Below are 20413 nucleotides of genomic sequence, written 5' to 3' on the forward strand. Positions count from 1 at the left end.
GAGACCGTTATTTTATGTGCTTCACTGCGTGATCTCGTACACATGGTGTACATTTCGTCTTTGTGAAAGTAACAATAGCTCCAGCTTGCCTCGAATAGGCTTACATTGCAATTTTTGCACCTTACACTTTAGGATCAGCGTTCATTTTCGCAACCTATAGTAAGGCCACGCGTCATTCACCATATACCCACTTATACAGCTTTCGATAGATGGTGCAGACTTCTTCTAGGTCAAAGAAAGAGGATGCAATAAATCAAAATATTTCGCGCTTCGCGTCTGACTAAAGCGCAGTGCCTTTTTGCGAGATACGCCGTTCCGGTTTCTCCCAGAGAAAACATCCTTGAAGAAAAACCTTCTTTCCAGTTTTGAGACCACCTACATCTACTACGCGGCTGAGCAAACGAACAAGAAATACGATGTGTTCGAACACGGTTTTCCGTGATGCATGCTGCTCTGACGACTCACCGTGTAACGGGGGGTCGCAGAATGCATAAAAGAGAAGATCGTGCGGTCACTTGCCCTTGTGCCAAGGCTGCTTAGCCTCATAGGCGCCCGCAAAGTAAGAATATGGGGTCATTTTTTTTAGTTTGCTTTCCACTGATACAATGCCTAGGCTGTACAGGAAACAAATAAAAAGACAAAACATACTACAGGATGTGGATTTGAACTAGTTTGGGAAAAAAAGTTGTAAAAATAATGCAGGGGGCAAAGAAGGATGGCACGTCTTACAGTGTTCAACCACGCCCACACCAGTCGCCCAGTTGTGCACTACATACATATTAGGATGGATGTATGTTTCGGTTTTTTTACTCATCGTTTAAAATAACAGACAGACATGGACATTAGTAAACTGGAAAGAAGACATACATAAATAATCGCGAAAAGTTTTGAGAAAATGGACTAGAAAAGTTACAGATCCGTGTTGGGTGATCACTCGCCTTCGATGAAGAACTGATGTAAGGTTATGCTGGAAATACGCCCTGTCTTGGGTTAACAGAGCATATTACTTCATAACATATACACGTGGAATTTCAAGTTATCGATTGCAGAGCCAGGACAATATTTAGCAGCCGTTTTTATAATATAACACATGCTCGAATAAGAGCTGTCTGGCTCATCGCCTCAAGTTACCGGGTCAGCTGTTGTTGCAGGTAATATATAAAAAAAGAAATTCATGGTTTAATGCGCATTGCTGGATGCTCAGCGATAGAAGAGTGATTTCAAGGTATCCAACGCATGTTTAAGTGTTTCACAAATCATGCTTTGTAAGTTGTACTCTGTGTTGTTCCGAGCAGCTGTATAATACGCCATTAAATTTAGGGTGAGGACACAGCAGGCTAGCATTTTCTACCAGAGCTTGCACTACTCGATGCTGTGGTTTAGAGTGCTCCAGTGTAAAATGCCTACAGCTCTGTCACATCATCCTCTTGACCATACCTGGGCTTCACGCCACAAAAGAACCCGTGTCATCGTTATCGTCGTCATCATCTTCAATGCGACCACAATATTCGCAGTACACAACAACCCAGGTGCAAATTTCATATTGCAAACGACAGTGAAATTATTCAGAATGCGAGCGTAGTAACAAGACTGACATCTGCCGTCTGGTATCAACAGCTATGTTAAAGATATCGATTGAATGCTTCAGGCGCACCAACAGAGCCTTCATTTTTGGTGTTGCTAGACCTATACGCTACCTGCATCTGCGTGCGTTGACGTGATTCTTAAGTAATCTGTGTAACACCAAATTGCTCAGCCTAGTTGAAAACGCGCGCATTTGTTGCGTAAACTGTCCTTCAGGTATATGCCAAGAGTTGGCTGCATAATTCCCACTCAGCGGCTGGTGCGCTTACAAAAGCAAGATGGTGGTGAACAGGCCGTGCAACTCGAGGTTGTTTCACCCTAACTGCTTAGTTTTACAAAGAGGATTTGTTTTTTATACAAGGTATTGTGAACAAAAGTTATGCTCTTGGTCTTTGGAGATTATCTAAAAAATATATGTCCCTGAAAGTGAGAATGCGCTTTTATTATAGGTGTTATTATGATGTTCGTTGTGGTCGTCGTCGCTAGCGAATACGCACTTGTGCTCTTTCAAGGTCGAATTTTTGTAGAAATGCTATTTTTTTGCCCTTGCAAAACCATTAAAAAGCAACTTTTTGAAAAATGCATTTTGTCTTGCCAACGAATCGCACAGGTGGCCTGCAGGTTGGCGAAGTAGTTAAAGCGGGCTCTGTTTTATTATGAGATGCAATGTGAATCACTTTGGTGGGCATCAGCGCGTCCATAAAGCGAAATAATCATGTTTAGCCCCGTTAGTTGTCCTGGAATAAGAATCATCGGACAAGGCAAGCAAAAAAAGAAGCAGCCGAAATTCAGGGGAATGTAAGCTCAAAAAGGTTGAAAAATTCGTGAACGTGGGGTGTCACTAACGGTGGCGTTCCGACAAGCGGACTTAGTAATTCAGCATTGCACATATTGTTTATTCGACACCAGTGAAAAAGCCTAATAGGACAGTGATTGCTTTGTATGCCTTAATGATTTCGCATGAATGCATAGCTCTGTATGTTTAGGCAATAAGTTTTGAGCCACGATAAAGTAATGTGTTAGTGTGACACGGTGTGTGAGGCGTCACTGTTGCTGGGAGTGGACATCTCATGAGCTTGCGGTGTTTGAATGTACCGTGCTAGATTGTTTCTTACGTATTGAGCATTTAATGCTTTTCATTGTGAGCAAATTCTTGACTCCTTGAAAAGTATTGAAGCTAGGGCTACATGTGAACATAATGCGTCAGCTGGCATACCGATCTAGAAATCAAAACCTAAAGCGCATGTTGATGATTGTAAAAAGAAAAATGTGTTGCACTTTAACGTGCTAGAAAGCGTAGTTGGAACGATTTCATTGCACTTTCACACGCACACAAGAAAACCAGTATTGTCAATCTTTCGTAAAGCTATGTATGAATATGTTTCCTCGCAAGTAGGGTCACTACTTTTCAAGGCACGTGTTCAAGGCACATGCAAACCGAAGAGACACGTGCCTTTTCTGTATGTATGTTTGACTCGAGACAGGCGCGGGAACACAGCATAGCTTGCGCTCCAAGGTATCCATGAGTAGCTACAGTGTAAAAAGTCGTTTTTCGCAAACGACATGCTTTAGACAAGCACGTTGCTGCCCTTCCGATAGAAGTTCTCGAAGTTTTGACGACTTCGCATGCCCTGGTTGAAAAAAAAAAATGTGGCACTTCGAGATTTCTATCCGAGTTGCTTGAACGTGCAATACGTGCGAGTAAAGTAAACAAGCAGATGATCTAACTATACAATGCTTCACGCGCAGGCTGGCTGCTGGTCTCCTCCGCCGGCTTGGTGATGTGTCTGGAGCCGGGTCTGGTAAGTAATTGGCACAACGAGAGTAATCTCTCATTCGTTGATGCGTGAATTGCTACAATGTACAAGATGTCATGAACTGACTCGCTCATGATTGAAATGGGGCTGGTGCTTCCTCAAATATAGTAATGAACGCGAGCCGAGGTTCGCTGCGCCATAAAAATGGGCGACTTTGTCTCCGTTAATTTGGTAGGGAGTGAGCGGCTAGGCACGCTTGTTGGTACGTAGAATACTTTGAGTACGTCGGGTATTTGTATCCTTGTAGAGGGGAAAATTCGATCCTGGCGTTTCAATGGGAGCTTGGTGATCGGACATTAATGGCATCATTATGGCTGTAGCCCACCTGTTAAGTTCTGCGGCTCGGATGTGAATCGCGCAGAACAGACAGGTGGCACTACACGTTATGCAACTGATTTTTGGGCGCTCTTTCTGCACGGACTGTGCGCTTACTTCTTGAGCGCAAACATCTTCCCTCGAACGGCTCGTTTCGGGCGCGGCGAGGCGCAGCTTCCCGTTACTCCGGTCGCGTGACCTTGGCACTGCTTCTTAGAGGAAAGCTCTGGCTCAGGGCCGCTGCACGGCGACTCGTGGTCCAAATGCGAGGATAGCGATGTACGCCAAACTCCTATAGCTTAGCCTAACCACTCGGAATGACAGTGCCAGCTTGTTTCCTGTTATTTTAATGACCGGCACCACGGTTCCGGCTCGCTCAGTTCGGCAAGGCAGAGTAAAGCCGCCAGGGCTGCAACACCGATGTATCTCAGGCGTGGTATGCGACTCGCTCTCACTTCTAGTGTTGAGTGAGAGGGCGCCTGCACACATGTTGCGCCAAATTGTCTTAACAACTTTGCAATAAATGCACACAGGCAGAGGTCGCGCAGAGCTTGTGAGGAGGAGGAAAAGAGCCATGATGGGAAAGAGTAGCAAGGCCTGTCGAAGCAATAAAAACACTGGTATCTAGATTAGGTAAACCCTAAAAGGAGTGTCCTATGTTAACGGTGAACAGATGGGCGAAGAGTATCTTGAGCTGGACCAGGAGTGGTCACCTCCCCTTTTCTTTGTTTACCGCAACGTAATAAAGACTGCACTGAATTCACTTTCTTTCAGTCTAGGCTGCAATACCTTAACTGATATATCAGCAATACTCAGTCCGATGCAACTTTTGTTTCGGCCATAACCACTGGATGGTCTATAAGTGAGACTCGATTCTTCGTATGTAGTGACAGTAATGTAGGCTTTTACTTCAGACAGTAAAGTAGAAGAGGAAAACGCTGATTACGTCTATGTTGTTGTCAGTGTGCCTCGGCAAGCTGTAACTAAGTCGTTACAGTATAAGTTAAAAATTTTGTTGCCTCCAGCCTGCTTTGTCAACGCCGATAATTATTTTCCTTAACAAGACTTCCATCTTCCTCAAGGCGAATGCAACAAAGAATGACGAATATAACTCCAACCTTTTGCCTTCCCGTAGACAACGTGCCTAGGCTGACCCACCCAGGGAAATTGGTCGATCGTCTTTTCCTACACCACTTACGGATGCCTCGGATTTTGTACGGTACTGCAAAATGCAAAGCTCCTCTCTCTCTTCTTCTATTCCCCCCTCACTCTGTCTTTTATGTCTCACTTTTCCTTTTTCTCCAATCCGCGCTGCAGGGTCACCAAACGAATTTTCTTCTGGTTGACCTCCGCGCCCTCTGATTCTCTGTTCCCTTCCAATCCTCTTCTCTTGCTGCCCTGTGTGCCATACTCTTCTGTCGCTTCTTCCATTTCATAGGCAAATCAAAGTAGCTATTTATGTGAGCTTTCTGAGGTATATTATTATTATTATTATTATTATTATTATTATTATTATTATTATTATTATTATTATTATTATTATTATTATGACGATTGATCAGCGCAGCTGCGGAAAGAATGCGAGATAAATATTAGTAATTATGTCCTTGCTCTCCTTTCGTATCTTCGTTTCCTTAACCTTAACGCACTTTGTAACAAAGACCAATATAGCGAAAATCAAATCAGGCTTGTGGGGATATATCATGAGCTGGAATTCAAACATACTTTATTTTTTCCAAATAACGTAGCGAAAATAGATGGGAAGCGTTAATAGGCTCAAACACACATAGGCAAAGTCACTTTCACTACGCCATTCACTGCAAAGTTCATCCACTGTACATACGGGCGACATTCGTAATTGCTGGTAAAATACTGCACCTAGCTTTCGAGTAATATGTTATGGCGAGACTGACTGCATAGAAAAAAAAAAGCCTGTTTGACACGGCCCTGACTGACGTGAAAACACTCTGACCCGTGTAAAACGAAGACGGGCTAAACAGCTTGTATACTACATCGAATGGTTACGCCTGTGCCGCGAAGGTGCGGCATGTGAAACCGGGTTTGCCTCAACAGGCCTGGCAGTGAGACATCCGACGCGACCCAAAAGATTGCTGTTCTGCCCGAGGCAACCGGTAATGCACCAGCTTGTGCGACTCCCACAGGTGTGGCCCCTACGCAACGCCGCAATCTTCCAACCGATGCTGCGGCGCGAATTGAATGCCGGGTCACGGAATGTAGTACGCGGCCAAAAGAATGGGCCCCATTCCTTCGAGACAGGCTGTGCGCGTGGCCACGTTACATCGTGTCTACATTACCGCAAGCTGGCCCTCCGGCAGCGTAGTAGGCCGCCCTTGTCATGCGCGCACGTGAATTATTCATTCATTCTTTCTCTACTCCGGACGTAAGGTAAGCTCCGGCGTGTGGTTCTTGTGTTTCAGTTACTTCCAGCTTATAGTGGTACGTTCACCGCGACGAACTTAAGCCGAAGCAGTAGAACGAGTACTTAAAGCAGGGTGGTATACCTGTCGAAGCATGAACACTTTAAACTATGCGTGTTCGTTTGTGTATCTGGAGCGATATTTCTAAACGCTCCGGCAAAGGTCATATTTCAGTGAGGAACGGTGGCGAAAAAGCGTCGGAAACTTAGAAACGAACACTGCTATCCCAGCTTTTAACACTGTCGCAGAACAGCTCGGAAGGCGGGACGATGTGTGCACAGGACACAGAGGTGGCTATCAGCTGTGTCTGTCCTGTGTTCTGTAGACTGTTGCCTAACTGTGTCCTGCGAATTTTGTCCTGCAGTGTGTTCTGTCAACTTTATCCCGTGAGCTGGGTCCTGCAAAGTGTATACTGTGAACTGTGTGCAGTGAACTGTTTCTTGCGTTCTGTCAAGTGTGTCCTGTGCCCTCATTGCCGTGTTGTCTGCAATGTTCTTTGACTATGTTCATGAAACAACCAGCCCACCTAAAAGCCATTGTGGGATTTTAGTGCAGTATATATAAGTGAAGCAATTTTACATCGGTATATATATGACTATTTCATCAACTATGCCAAGCTTTACTTTCTCAAAAATCTGCATGCGTTTTATTGTGCATGCTTGTTACAAACTGGCTGAACCCATTTTTTTTCTAAATAACAACCTGTGGCATCCTGCCTAACTAATTTGCACCATTCACTTGTTAATGTGCGGCTGTTTATATGGCATCAATTACTTCAATGAAGTTTCAAGTTGTAGAAGAAACTACAAATACAGCTACGGGGAAATAATGTTTCTATCCTGATTACTTCTTAACGTGTGAAAGATAGAATGGAGTGAAATTGGTACGTCGTGACTGAGTTGACTAAACTACGACGTAACAAATGAGTTGACTAATTTGACATTTCGTGTAAGCTTTTATTCGCTTAATAATTAGGCATTATTAAAATAATTTTTTTAACTTATGAGCTTATTTAGGCACAAGAAATATTTGCAACGATGTTGCGCTCAAGTTCAAAGTCCTTAATGTGCACGTAAACTCTAATTGATTTGGTTTTTATAAAAGCATTAGCCGATCACGTGCCGCTAAGTCCGTAACTCCGCACTGATAACCACATAACTGTACATAGTATAATTATTAACAATACTTATAATGCTGATTACTTTTCGTATAACCAAATATTGGAGAAGAATAGTATGCATAATGCAGGTTATTGTCGGGTTTTCAGCGCGAGCTGCTAATCGTAGTTGGAAATTTTGAGAAATTTTGAGGTGTCGCGTAATTCCTACGCGACACCGACTCGAACAAGCGACTGTAACAGCAATGTCACACACCGCGAAAGACAAGACTGGACTATGACTGAGTGTGCGCACGTGTGCTGCCGAATGTGCTGTTTCTATCTTCCTTCTCCGCTCTCTTTCATCTCCCCCATCCCTCTCCCATGCGCAGGGTAGCAAACCGGCTGCCTATAGGCTGGTTAACCTCCTTGCCTTTCTTTTCCCTCTATTTTCCTTCCTTCCTTCCTTGAGAACGACCTTCGGGCATTGCTTGAGGGTTTCCATTAAAAGTACAAAATATTCTACTTTCTGTGACTCACTGCCACACATTCACCATGAAAAAAATTTTTGATGCATATAATCGGCAGCTCAACATATAAACTTAGAACTCTCTTCCACTTTTTCGTTTGCCGGTAAGTGTTCCCAATGAGAAAATTCAGTAAGCATATTGTATTTCAAGAACTTTACTCATGAACAAAGAATTTTTTTTCGTAATATTCCTCAGCAACGGGAAGACTCCTCTGCGTAATAAAAATGTGGGGACAGCTTTTATTTACTCAGAGTGGGAAGACGGTATCATTGCAACGTGAGGTATACAGCCAAACTAACAATTCGACGGGTTTGTCTCTTTGTTGGCCTCAACCTAACGAAGCTAACAAACAATGAGGGCAAGCAACACAGGGTACGTTAGCTTTCATGGCTGAAAGCGCTGTAGCAATTATTACATAACAGTATCCGAGCAAACACTTCTCCTATATGAACCAAAGAATTGATTGGGGTTCATATATAAAGCGATGACTGATATGTTCGTATCTCTAGCGCATTAATGAATCAGCTTTTGTAAAGCTTGCAAAATTTACTTTTACTGCTGCGTCGCAGTCAGGAGGCCTGTGTGAAGGCCGGCCGGACTCGGTGTTTGCCGACAGTGACGGCCATGGCTTCGTGGCTTGTCGAGGAGGAGCTGCACACCAGCTGCGTTGTCCGCCGCGACAGCAGTTCCACGCTGGCTACTGCCGCCGGCCCAGGGCGGACGTGGAGGCGCAGAGGTGCTCAGAGCCGGACGGCGTCTATCCGGACTACGGCTCCGGATGCCGCCGCTTCTTCTTCTGCCGAGGTATTCGCCCTCGTCATCCACAAACTTGCCTCCATTTAGTGAAGAGGTGTAGGGAAATAAGGGAAACGCAGTGACGTTACAAGGGACAGTGCAGTGAAACAACAAATTGCTCTATACTGGTATAGTGTTGTCTGAGAACTGTGACGTCCTTCATTTCATCACTAGAGGCTTATACCAGAAGAGAAAATAAAGGTCAAAGAAGCACTTCTAAACCTCGCGCCGAACGCGCCGAAATTCGTGTGCGTGACGTCACGAATCTCAAAGTGTATACTTGTGTTTTGCCGGCATTGGCTTGACGAAATTTTCCGAAACCTAATATGTATATTCTCTGGCCACATCAGCAGACAATGTGCTTAATTTTCACTGATTAGAAGCGGCGTACATCTTCGTAAACACAGTGAATATTTATGACGTCACAGAGTTTTGCTCCGAGATTTCAAGGCGGTGTCACGAGCCGCAATTTTTTTTTGTGCGTTTTCTCGCTCTCCGAGCGCATTTTCTTTTTGAGTGCACCCATTTTGTAATTGTGGAATGGGAATTCACTAATAACAGAAAAAATCGTTTCCCGCTTTAGCGTCCCTTTAACTAGAGCTTGTCCAGTGCCCTAGCCTACTCGCGGGGCTGGCATTAAAGGGAGACAGAGGAAGAAATACACAGAAAGCGAAGATGTGACATGACCCATGTGTTTCACAACACCCGCAGACAAAAAAAATTACACCATCTCTCACGAAATCGAAACATGAGTAGCATGCGAATAAGCATGGGTTGACTTGGAGTTCCGTTCATCACGGGCACCATGCCCGATATCAACGCGTGCTCGCAAGCGGAGCACACCGTGAAATCACAGTAGTTCCTCTTGCTGTAACTCGTCCTGAACTCGTGTTGTTTCATACCACGCGCTAGCACGTGCACTCACCGGGCTCTTAAAAGCCCCGAACTCTCAGTCCAATACTCGGCAGTCCAGGAGGCCCGCAAACGGGCGGAGAGCCACGGTCTTCTAGTCCCGGCGTGGACGCGGCCAGCAACTTCGGTGGACACCTCTTAGGGGGGCGTCTGACCAGTTCTCCAGGACCAAATAAAGTTCATTTCACTCACGCACCGCGCGTCTGCAGAATCTCGTTCCTCGACGCCATCATGTTATTGCTGAGAGAGTGTGAAGGGGAGGAACTACAGCGTCTTACACAATGACTTACACAGGCCGGAGCGCGCTAGCGCGTGAGCGTGTTCTGGCAATGCTTGGGCCAGCTGTAGCGCTTGCGCAGTACGGGTGGCCACGCTCACTGTATTGAGCGTGACCATAGTTAGCTGCTTCGCATGCAAAACGTGCTTCACACTCGCCGTCCTAGTTATTTGTGGCGCTGACTAACACTGCCTTGTCATAATTCGCCAAGTTGAATATGTAACCGGGTTTAAGCAGTGGCATCAAACAACCTACATACACAAAGGGTCGTCGTGTAACACTTCCAATTTCGTTTTTACAGAGTAAGCTGTAATAAGATCACAACTCGGGCCACGCGCAGTTGTTATCACGCAAAACTTCAAGAAATACAGCAAAAATGACACAGTGGAGCTTTAATTTGGGTCCCCTTGGTGCCAGCCCAATATTCTACCACTGAACTATCTCGGTTTTTTGTTTCGTTCATGATATTTATGTGATTGTGTGTTAAAATGAACACAAATTGACACTTATAGTATGGAATATAGGTACAATCACAGTGACAATAAGTGCTTTAGCGTTATTAAAGAAACATTTGGCAATTGATGAAGTTCAGTAGAGGACCAAGAGGTCTTCAAATAGCGTTATACACAACAGGCGACAAGGCCAAGCACCTTACCAAGATGGAGTACCAGTCCGGTTTGAAGACCATCCTTTCATAAATGTCTTTTAGGTGTACAGCAATTCTAATGAAATCTGAGCTCGAAGAAATGGTGGGTTCTGCGCTGCGATCTTGCATACGCGTGCTCCATAGACAGTGCATACCCATGAAAAAAAAAAAACGTATCAAAAGGCACTTCATCAAGCGGTGTCGGCCAAAGATAGCGGATAGTGTATTTGGCAAGCTTGCCTTACGCAGGCTCAATGTCGGGAAAGCAATCACGTTAATACGACCTATAAAGCGTTTTAAAACAGCTAAAGAACAGCCAGTCGTCGCACTATGCGAATAGCGTAATGAGTGGGTCATTGAATGCTCCAGCTCATTACAAATTTGTTCTTGTTCCCCTATTAACTGTGGCACATACCCCCTCAGACATAATTCTTCATCATCGTCAGCCACCGCATGAACAAAATTCTTTGCATTTGTTTAGTGAATACCAGGCTTCTCAGAAGAATGACGAAAAATAGCATAGAGCATGCCGGTCTACTACCGCCCAAAATTTATTATTAATGGCCTAGTGGGTATCAAGCAAGTGTGCTTGTAGTAGTTACCCAATAAGTGTTCTGAAAAGGTTCTGCAAGGCTGCTCTTCTAGCTTTCGCTGTGACTGTGCTGCGCCTTCCGCGCAGGCCTTGCGTTTTTTTATCAATGGTTTGGTTGCGCCTACGACAATGTGTCGCCATGTTCTTGCCAGTAAAGTTTAGGTTATGATTTTAACGAGTGCATACAGTGTGAACCTCGCGAGCAGTCTGTACTCTATTGGAGAATGGCCGATTAGAATTGACCATCGAACTAAGCCCGCATGGGCTCAATGCAAAGCTGTAAACTATGCGCCCTCGTCTTATACACTGCACTGATATGTTTGCGTCGTACGATGAAATAAACTTCTTCTTAACAGCTATTCACTTTTTTGTAAATGTGTGCTTATACCATGACAGCTCGTTGACCTCCCACATATACCCCATACAGATGATGACGGGAGGATCCACTATTACACCACTGATAGACGCGTTATTCGAAGGTTGCTCGTTTGCTCCCTGCCAGCGGCAAAATATCCTTTCGTCCTCTGCATTTTATTGATATTTACACCAATATAATATAAGTAATATCTCCTAACGTACGTCCCTTGGATTTCCTGTCTGCTAATTAGTTTTGATGCTGTGCATCACAAGCGTGCTGCAGTTTACCGTGCGTTCTTTATTATTAGCGGCTTTTCTGCCAACATCGTAGATTTCAGTCTATGACCGAGTAAGTCCCCACCCTCCCCGCAACCGTTAACAAAAAAAAAGTGGGGGGGGGGGGGAAGATTGCTTGCTCTAGATTTTGCACTGGTCAGGTACCTAGTTAGTCACATTCATGTTTGTTGTTCATAGAAACATAATAGGCCATATAGCTCTCTAGATTCATGAGCTGGAATGCTGAACTCTTTTTTTTTGTTTTCGAGGTTTCTAAAGAAATACTCTAGTAAGGTGTGAATTGTCGCAACTTGTTATGTAAACAAACACACTCAGAGTAAGATTGAATGAAAATATTTGATATCTCGTTATAACAATATTTTCGGCGTTGCTTTACCAGAGGCAAAATACTTTGCCTCGACACAGAATTCATCTGTAAAGGACACAGGTGCGTTACAGTCATTGGCACAGTCACTTACAGCCATTGGCAAAAAAAAAAGAAAGTACACAGAACATTAGGTATGCTTTGTGGACTAGGGTAGCTGAGTGCTAAGGGTTTAACGTCTTGCGCAAACGGTCATCTGAGGCAGATGGCCGACGAAAAGTAAAACTAATGATCGTGCCATGGGGTAAAGTATTATGGTACGCATTACACCTGACATACATAAGCAGCATATAAGGAGCAACATAATAAGACTTTGTACGGTTTGAGCAAAAAAGGTAAAGAAAATAAGCTTTCATTTTGTTTCTGTCCCACGCGTTCAGAAATGCTTAGCCTATCAATCAACTCCGGGTACTCGACAACACAGCGAGACTGAAACAGCGTGTCCGTACGTGCACGCACACACAAATGCACGTTCCACACACGCGAGTACATTGCGAGTGGATATAAAATGATGAATAGTGCTTGTAACACGCAATATTGAAGTGACAGCGTCAAGATTGATAACAGAACTGAGTTCAGCTTGCGGGATGTTTAACTTCCATGACAGCTGGTAAACGTTCGAATGATGCACCTGTCGTATTCATCAACGTTTTTATATGTTTGCACTAAATATGTTATTCTGGCTGCCTGCGCCAGTGTTTCGACAACCACTGATGTGTTTCTTAATTGGCCGCTGCTGAATGGTGGAACAGCGTTTTCGCCATATCAAAACGATGTGACGAAGCACGGAAAAAAAGCCATCACCGGGAATTTGTATATGTTCTCAAAGTGCAGTGTTTATTTTTGAGCACTTGACAGTAATTTTGTTACTTTTGTTGTGGAAAGTTTTGTACAATCACGTGACGACGATATACATGTATACACTAGGAACTACTAATGTGGTTCAGTGACAATTGTGGCATATCTATCTGGAATGTGATGAACTTACTGGTAACAACAGAAACACTGCATAGAGGTATGTTACCGTTGTATATGCATTACTGGCACAAGCTGGGATGTAAAAGCGCAGCTTTTAAGCGGGTGACAATTTAAGTCTCAGGTCTATCTCTATACGTACGTCGAGACCGCAATTGAATGTTACTGCGTTCAGGGACCATTCTTTGAACATCGGTTTGCGACAAAGTGGTACCACGCACAGGAAGACAACGGCATACCATCGCCAGACAAACAGGCTGACTGAACGTATCAACAGGACCCTGGCTCACATGATGAGCGTGTGCGTAGATGTAGAACATAAGAACTGGGATGAAAGCCAACCCTACGTCACATTCGCGTCAACACGGCTCGTCAGGAGATAACTGAAAAGACGTCAATCAGTCAAGTTTACGGCCATGACGTTAAACAACGCCAGACGCAATGCTCCCCATAAAAACGAGGCCCATGAGACGAGAGCTGAAGTTTTCACGCGGCGAGTAGAAGAAGCTCGGTAACTTGCTTGGTTGCGAACAATCGGCGAACATGATTTGTGGGGTTTAACGTTCCAAAGCCACGATATGATTACGCCGTAGTGGAGGGCTCCGGAAATTTTGACCACCTGGGGTTCTTTAACGTGCACCCAAATCTGAGCACACGGGCCTACATCATTTCCGCCACCATCGGAAATGCAGCCGCCGTAGCCGGGATTCGAACCCGCGACCTGCGGGTCAGCAGCCGAGTACCTTAGCCACTAGACCACCACGGCGGGGCAACAATCGACGAACAAGACTGTGGCCTGCAGCACTACAATATATGGCACAGACCCGTTCTATACAATATGGTCGACAAAGTGCGGATCTGGACACCCATTCGTCGTCGCGGGCTCTATTAAAAACTATTGCGGAGATACTTCGGACCATACAAAGTTCTCCGACGAATCAGTGAGGTTGATTACGACGTTTTTCGCGACGGCCCTAAGCGTTCAAAGCGCCGAAGACATTCGCCGGACATTGCTCGCGTGCTACGGATGAAGCCATATATTCAGTGACTGTAGTTTTTCTTGATTTATGAGCCTGTGTTATCGGGACGATGCTTTCTTTAAATGTGAAGCGTTTCTTAGCGAACTTCGGTGACTTTGAGCGAATCTTTCTATCTAACCGTCAACGACGTTTAGCTCGCCTGGCTGTTTCGATAATGGTATCAATACCAAAATTGGTATGGCATAACTTGACTGTATGAAGAATATATTCGACTAGTCATAACATAAAATCATATGTATGTCATGAATGTCATGATTTACATTTCATCAGCCTGCAGCTCCTGCGGTGGTTTCGTTCACATAACATGTTGCGAAACTGGTATGATATGTCATGATTGCATGGCGAACACAAGCGACAGGCCCTAACATGAAAATCATGACATGGGTGTCATGTAACGAAATTACTACATGCCACGCTCATGATGCACTCGCGGCCGTTTCGCTAGCGTCACATATAGCAAATTTGGTATTAAACAACGTGAATGGAGGACGAACGTATGTGACTGGTGCAAACATGATAAGCATGAGATGTGTGTCATGTAACAACATGACTACATGCCACGCTCATGATGCGCTGACAGCCGTTTCACACACTTATACCGAACTTGGTATTATGGAGCGTGAATGGATAACGAAGGTATGATACTGGTGTAAACACAATAAACATGAGATGCGTGTCATGTAACAACATGACTACATGCTACGCTCATTATGTGCTCGCGGCTGTTTCGCTAGCTTCACACGTACCAAGTTCGGTATTACGCCACGCGAATTGACGACGTAGGTAAATGACACATCCAAACATGATAATCCCAACATGCGTGTCATGTAACAACATGACTCCATGCCACACTGATGATGTGCTCGCGGCCGTTTCGCTAGCTTCCCATATGCCAAATTTGGCATTACGTGACGCCAATAAGTGACGAAGATATGTGGCTGGTGCAAACATGATAATCATGAAATGCGTGTCATGTGATAACATGACAACATGCCCCCGTCAAGGCGCCAATACATTTCGACGTGACGCGGTGCGCGTGCTCACCGGCCTTCATTTCGTCGCGTCACGCCAGCATTGCCATGCCATGCGCTGATCGTGCCATTTACTCGTAGGCGCGCATCGCGCTGCGTTGCTTTGACGCATGCACGTTTCTGCGCCTCCAGCGTCCCTCCGTCACGAAAAGAGGCAGACGCAGTGCTGTCTGGTTAATGCATCGGTGTGAAATGCAGCATGTCGCATTTCACGCCGGTCGCCGTCGGACCTCGCCCACGGACGCTGGTAGCGCCGGTCGTGCTTTGCGTCAGATTATAGAGTACTCGCGTTTTGCTAACGTAGCGTCGCTGTGCCCAGCGTGCGTGCGCGTCAACGCTACAATGAAGTATATTGAGTCCTTCATGATGTGCTCGCGACCATTTTTCTAGCTCCACATATGCAAAATACAGTGTTACGTGACGTCAATGGATGACGAAATATATGACTGGTGCAAACATAATAATCCTCACACGTGTGTCATGTAAGAACATGACAACATACCACATTCATAGCGTGCTCGTGGCCGTTTCGCTGGCTCCACAAATACTAAATTTGTTATCACGTGACTTGAATAGATGACGAAGGTAAACGACACATTCAAACATGATAATTATGACTCGGAAGTAATGTACAGCATCATTGACCTTCACCTCGTAACGTTTTGCTGATTTTGAAGTGACATATCAACATTTTTCATTCGTACTTTGCATATTATCGATTTTCACTGTACGTGAGATCTGCCATTTTTTGAATGGTGAATAATGCAGCGCTAAATAACTCTCCCCCAATATTCTAAATGGCAAAGTGAAGTAAACGCAGCTGAGTGGTATTCATAACACCTGAAATCTGGAACTTTCTAAACTTGACTTTTCTATTTTTTTCTCGTTTGCTCCCTTTTTATGTGGTTTTCCTTACATTAGTCATAATAAAATACAAATTCATTTAACACAGTTCAAATGATCAGAGAAAAACTACACTACGCTTTCTTGGCCAATCCCCCTGAATGGTTATGAGCCATCAGTCCAGGAAAACAAACAAACAAACACTTGGCCAGGACAGAAACAAAGAACACGTGGCTGCCTTTTAGCAGAGTATGATAGAGCCTATTCGTTTGTCGTCCTCTGTTTTATCGCCAGTCACGCGTACAACGTCGTTACAATATCTCGTCTCGGCAAATTTCTTTTCTCGAAGAAAGGAAAAATTATTAAAGATGATGCGGGAACAATTTATAATGATGCACGCCTCATTATCAAGCAAGCAGCACCGATTCAGGCGGTAGCAACGCATCTGATTTGCATCTACTGCAATCACGCAAGTGCGTCTCTCTTTTGGCTGTTTTCTAGTGAACACCAACAATAGGTACTTTTCAGCATACCTCAATATGGCTCTCTTGCGTAGCCAAATAGTTACTGTTGTAACCAGAAAAATCAGAACTTCTATCCGAAAAATGTCTAGGTTGAACACCTCATTTCACTTTTTTTATCACCGTTGGCGCTACCGCATCTCTGTTGATCCACAGTCGCCTTACCTCTCAGCATTTTTCTCGTGTGGAGTGTATAGCACAAACATTCATGGCAGCCTCGCAGCCTTATTATGATTTTTTATTTCTACCGTAACGGGTGTAGTGGCTCGCTAGGGGCTGCGCGGAATATTTCTGATGCCCTGTTTCTAATGTTTCTAAGAGCGCTGCTAGCTTGCTTGACAGCTTACTACAATAGTTCAGACCTCAACGCACTACGATGTTGAGTGCACCCTGATGAAGTCTCAACCGAATCTGCCAGGTGGCCGCAAGACATCGCTAACCTGTCCGGATTCGCTTCTCTTCGACTGGCGCCTGGGACGATGCCGCCAGGCGGCGAAGGTGGCCTGCCCGAAGCTGCGATGCGACGCGGACGGCGTGTTTGCTGACCGCGTGGGCGGATGCAGGCGTTACTACCGGTGCCAGGACGGCGAAAGAGAGGAAGCTCTTTGCCCACAGGTACAGCCCGCCTTTTTAAAGCGCTATTCGTGGAAGTGCCAATAAAGCTTGAATAAGATGTAATGGACGACATGATAAGCTTAGATGACTGCGAATTCATCTTTAACACAATGCGTTTTTGTAACGTAGGCCACTTGTTAATTATATAACACACGTCTGCCTACGTTAACTATACAACGTATGATCAGGCGCGTGCCTATCAGGCTAGACCTAATCAAAGCGAACGCCATCTCAGCCTAGTACTGCATTAGAAAACGACATGACTGCTGCACCATCGCTATGAGGCTTCGCAAATGTTTACTAAGACACATGTAGGCGAGTATTTCCGTCAAATTACTCTCATATGGCCAAACATTTCTTTTCCTATAATCTAATAAGTTTCGACATACACTGTCCGTATACATTCTGATACATCTTTGTCTTGAAAACTCGTGAAACTGGGAGAAAATTCCTATAGCTTTTCTTTTTGTAAAGTCATTCGCTGGCAGTGAGGCCAATTTCATTTTATTGACACATCGGGCACCACGACTGGTTTGAGATTATTTTGACTGGCACTTATAGGGTGATGTGAATTTTAAATAGGCTTTCTGATAATATCTGAAAGTAAGGTGCTTTTATGGACGCGAATATACTTGTTATAGAGGCCCATGTTTTTCTGGTTGCGTTAAAATAACTTTTTTATTTGGCACAGTGAACTGAACAGCACTAGCATTTGCACCATGAATAGTACGCAATTATAGGTATTGCCAACTTGAGCATAGTGTTCATTGTCAGCCTATATGCTAAATCGGGTGAGCAAGCTGTTTACCTATAAAATTGTGTAGCCTCTTTTTCGGTGTTGCTAATCTTTAATAAGAATCACAAAGGATGAAAGAGTTGCCACCCTGAGTATCAGGTTTTTTCACAGCGTGATCCATTTTTTTAAGTGATTCAGCTATATCTTGACGAAGATGAATGGGTTCTTAAACCAACAATAATTAGTCTTCATCGTGCGTCCAATGATGTACACTGATACAGAAACAAAAGAGAGAGAGAAAAAAACATGGTGGCACGAGGAGGTTGTCGAGCGTTTTGCCGATAAACTCTCCCCCTGCCCATCAACCACAGGACCAGTAGTTTTGAAAAACAGCACAAGCATTCCATTGATGGCAGAAAGGATAGGGTGGCGTGGTGGTTCAGTGTGTTACATCGATGACCTCTCACCTGTCTATCAACCGCAGGGTCAGCTCTTCGATGCGGGTCGTTGCCAGAACACGACGAGCGTCGAGTGCGAGGGTGACAACGGGTGCGCCAGTCTGCCGGACGCCTTCTATCCGGCTCCAGGCTGCGCCCAGTTCGTGCTGTGCGTGGCCGGCAACGCGCGGGAATTCTCGTGCCCGTCCGACCTCATCTTCAGCCGCAAGCAGCTCGCCTGCGACTACCCGCGCAAGTAGGTGACCCCCTCAGATCGCTTCACGGCGCACTCTCGGCGGATCAGGCGCGACAGCGAACGAAGATGAATATGGCTGCTTTATTACGGCAAGACACCCCGTATGAGTAACCGCGTTCATTGTGAAACTCACGCTGAATAATGCCCAACAAACGTAAAAGACTGCTTAGAAGATGCTCAGAAAACTGCGCGAAAGAAGGCCCAGCACACAAAAAAAGTAGACGTAGACAGCACTGACTTTCAATATTCTACTTGGAAGGGTAGTGGTTTGCACTACTTGGTTGTTTATGACTAAAGCTACAGCACAAAACTGGGGTCATCATGAAACTGTTTCGAAAATGAAGCGTACGTTGTGATTAGGAAAACATGAGTGTAATATTCAAAATATAAAATTGGCCAAACGGAAGACCGATTGCTCAGTTTTCAAGGTTTTGTCCCATTTCCCTCTACTGTTACAAATTATGTGAGCTGTGCAATGCATAGTGAGCCTTTAGATTTAACGTAATGTATCCTAGACACGTTTGACTGCTCTTTATTTGTTTACCTTACTGGCATATCACATTGCTTCACATTGCTACATGTTATAGATGCGATTCCGTTGTTAAAAGTAATTAGGTATTGCCGCTTATCAGATGGCGTTTATAAGCAAGGGAATCAGCATGGCGCACTTGCTACACTGTTGGCGCCTCCTCTTTCGTATTGTAGGGATGAGAGAGTCGAATATTAAATTTGTGCCAAGTAGCAGATGAGCATAACTGTTACGTAAGCAGATGCCGACGGTTATCTCACTACCAGTAAAGTAACGACGCCTATCGAACCGTCCTACATGACAAAGGCCTGGAACTGCTTTAGCAGCGCTACTCCAGCACTTGTCCAATTCATTTTTCATAGTGTTTTTCTTGTAGACGATAACCAGGCAGATTGCAGCGTGGCATAACTGCTTCGTTCCAATGTTAACTTAGGCGGCCTAAGTGTTTAAATTGACATGTTAGTGATTGAAGCAGTGATTAAAAGTTTAATAAATTAGGATTAATAAATAGTAGTTAAATTTGAACAACGCTGACTCAAAGTAAGCGCAGTTGCAGCTAATATGAAGCAATAGTGTGTTTTTGCTGGAACTGTCGGTTTTTCAATTCTGGGTGGGAGTTCACGGAACTCTCTTTATATCGCCAGAATGCTGCCACGTGAAGCTTCGAGGAGGACGGTATTTTTTCTTGAATGCAATGCCATCAAACTGTAGTTGTTCGTTGTATCAAACAACTAGTTACACATGAAGATTAACATAGAACGCATGCACTGTCACCGGTGCGCAATTATTGTGTTTCACACGCATATATATTTCTGGCGTGGCATATGAAACATTGAACGCAAAAAAAGGACAACGTTATTGCGGCACTAAATGCTAAAATGCCTTGTTATTGGTGTTATAATTGTGATAATGAGTTTTTAAGTGCACGGCGTAAGAGGATTTTTTTCTTTTTATGCTTAGGTGGTGTGGTTATGAAAAATGGTGTGAACTGTAGTGGGTTTAATGTCAAAGCGTGTATGACGCAGATGGATCGCCTATTACTGTTAGCAACGTTATTAAAAGTAGCTTTGTAAAGAAAGTTGATAAGCTTCTACCCTCGTACACTCCACAACAGGGCCACCTGTGAAGTGCCCGACGCCACATGCCCCCCTGGATCGAACGGTCTGTTCCCGCTGACCGGTTGCCGAGAGTTTGCCGTGTGCCGGGACGGCGTCCTTCTCAAAGTGGGTAGCTGCCCCAAGGCCATGGCCTTTGACGCCAACAGGCTGTCCTGCCGCCCCACTGGGGACGTGAAGTGCACGTTCGCCGAAGAGTACGCCGACACGGAGTGTATAGGTCGCGCCGATGGTGTCTACCCAGGCGCAACAGCAGACTCCTTCTACGCATGCCTTGGACACGTCAAGGTTTGTT

General features: G+C 44.7%; 1 protein-coding gene across 1 annotated transcript in view; it reads left to right on the plus strand.

The window, feature by feature from the left end:
• LOC119180363 (uncharacterized) overlaps positions 1-20413 on the plus strand; it is a 70168-nt gene that overhangs the window by 40781 nt on the left and 8974 nt on the right. The window contains exons 2-6 of the mRNA XM_037431552.2: positions 3334-3386; positions 8350-8584; positions 16849-17045; positions 18266-18474; positions 20118-20406. Coding sequence (XP_037287449.2) covers positions 3334-3386; positions 8350-8584; positions 16849-17045; positions 18266-18474; positions 20118-20406 — 983 coding nt within the window. The remainder of the gene's footprint in view (positions 1-3333; positions 3387-8349; positions 8585-16848; positions 17046-18265; positions 18475-20117; positions 20407-20413) is intronic.

Source organism: Rhipicephalus microplus, chromosome 7 (assembly GCF_043290135.1).
Source record: "Rhipicephalus microplus isolate Deutch F79 chromosome 7, USDA_Rmic, whole genome shotgun sequence".
NCBI classification, from domain to species: Eukaryota; Metazoa; Arthropoda; class Arachnida; order Ixodida; family Ixodidae; genus Rhipicephalus; species Rhipicephalus microplus.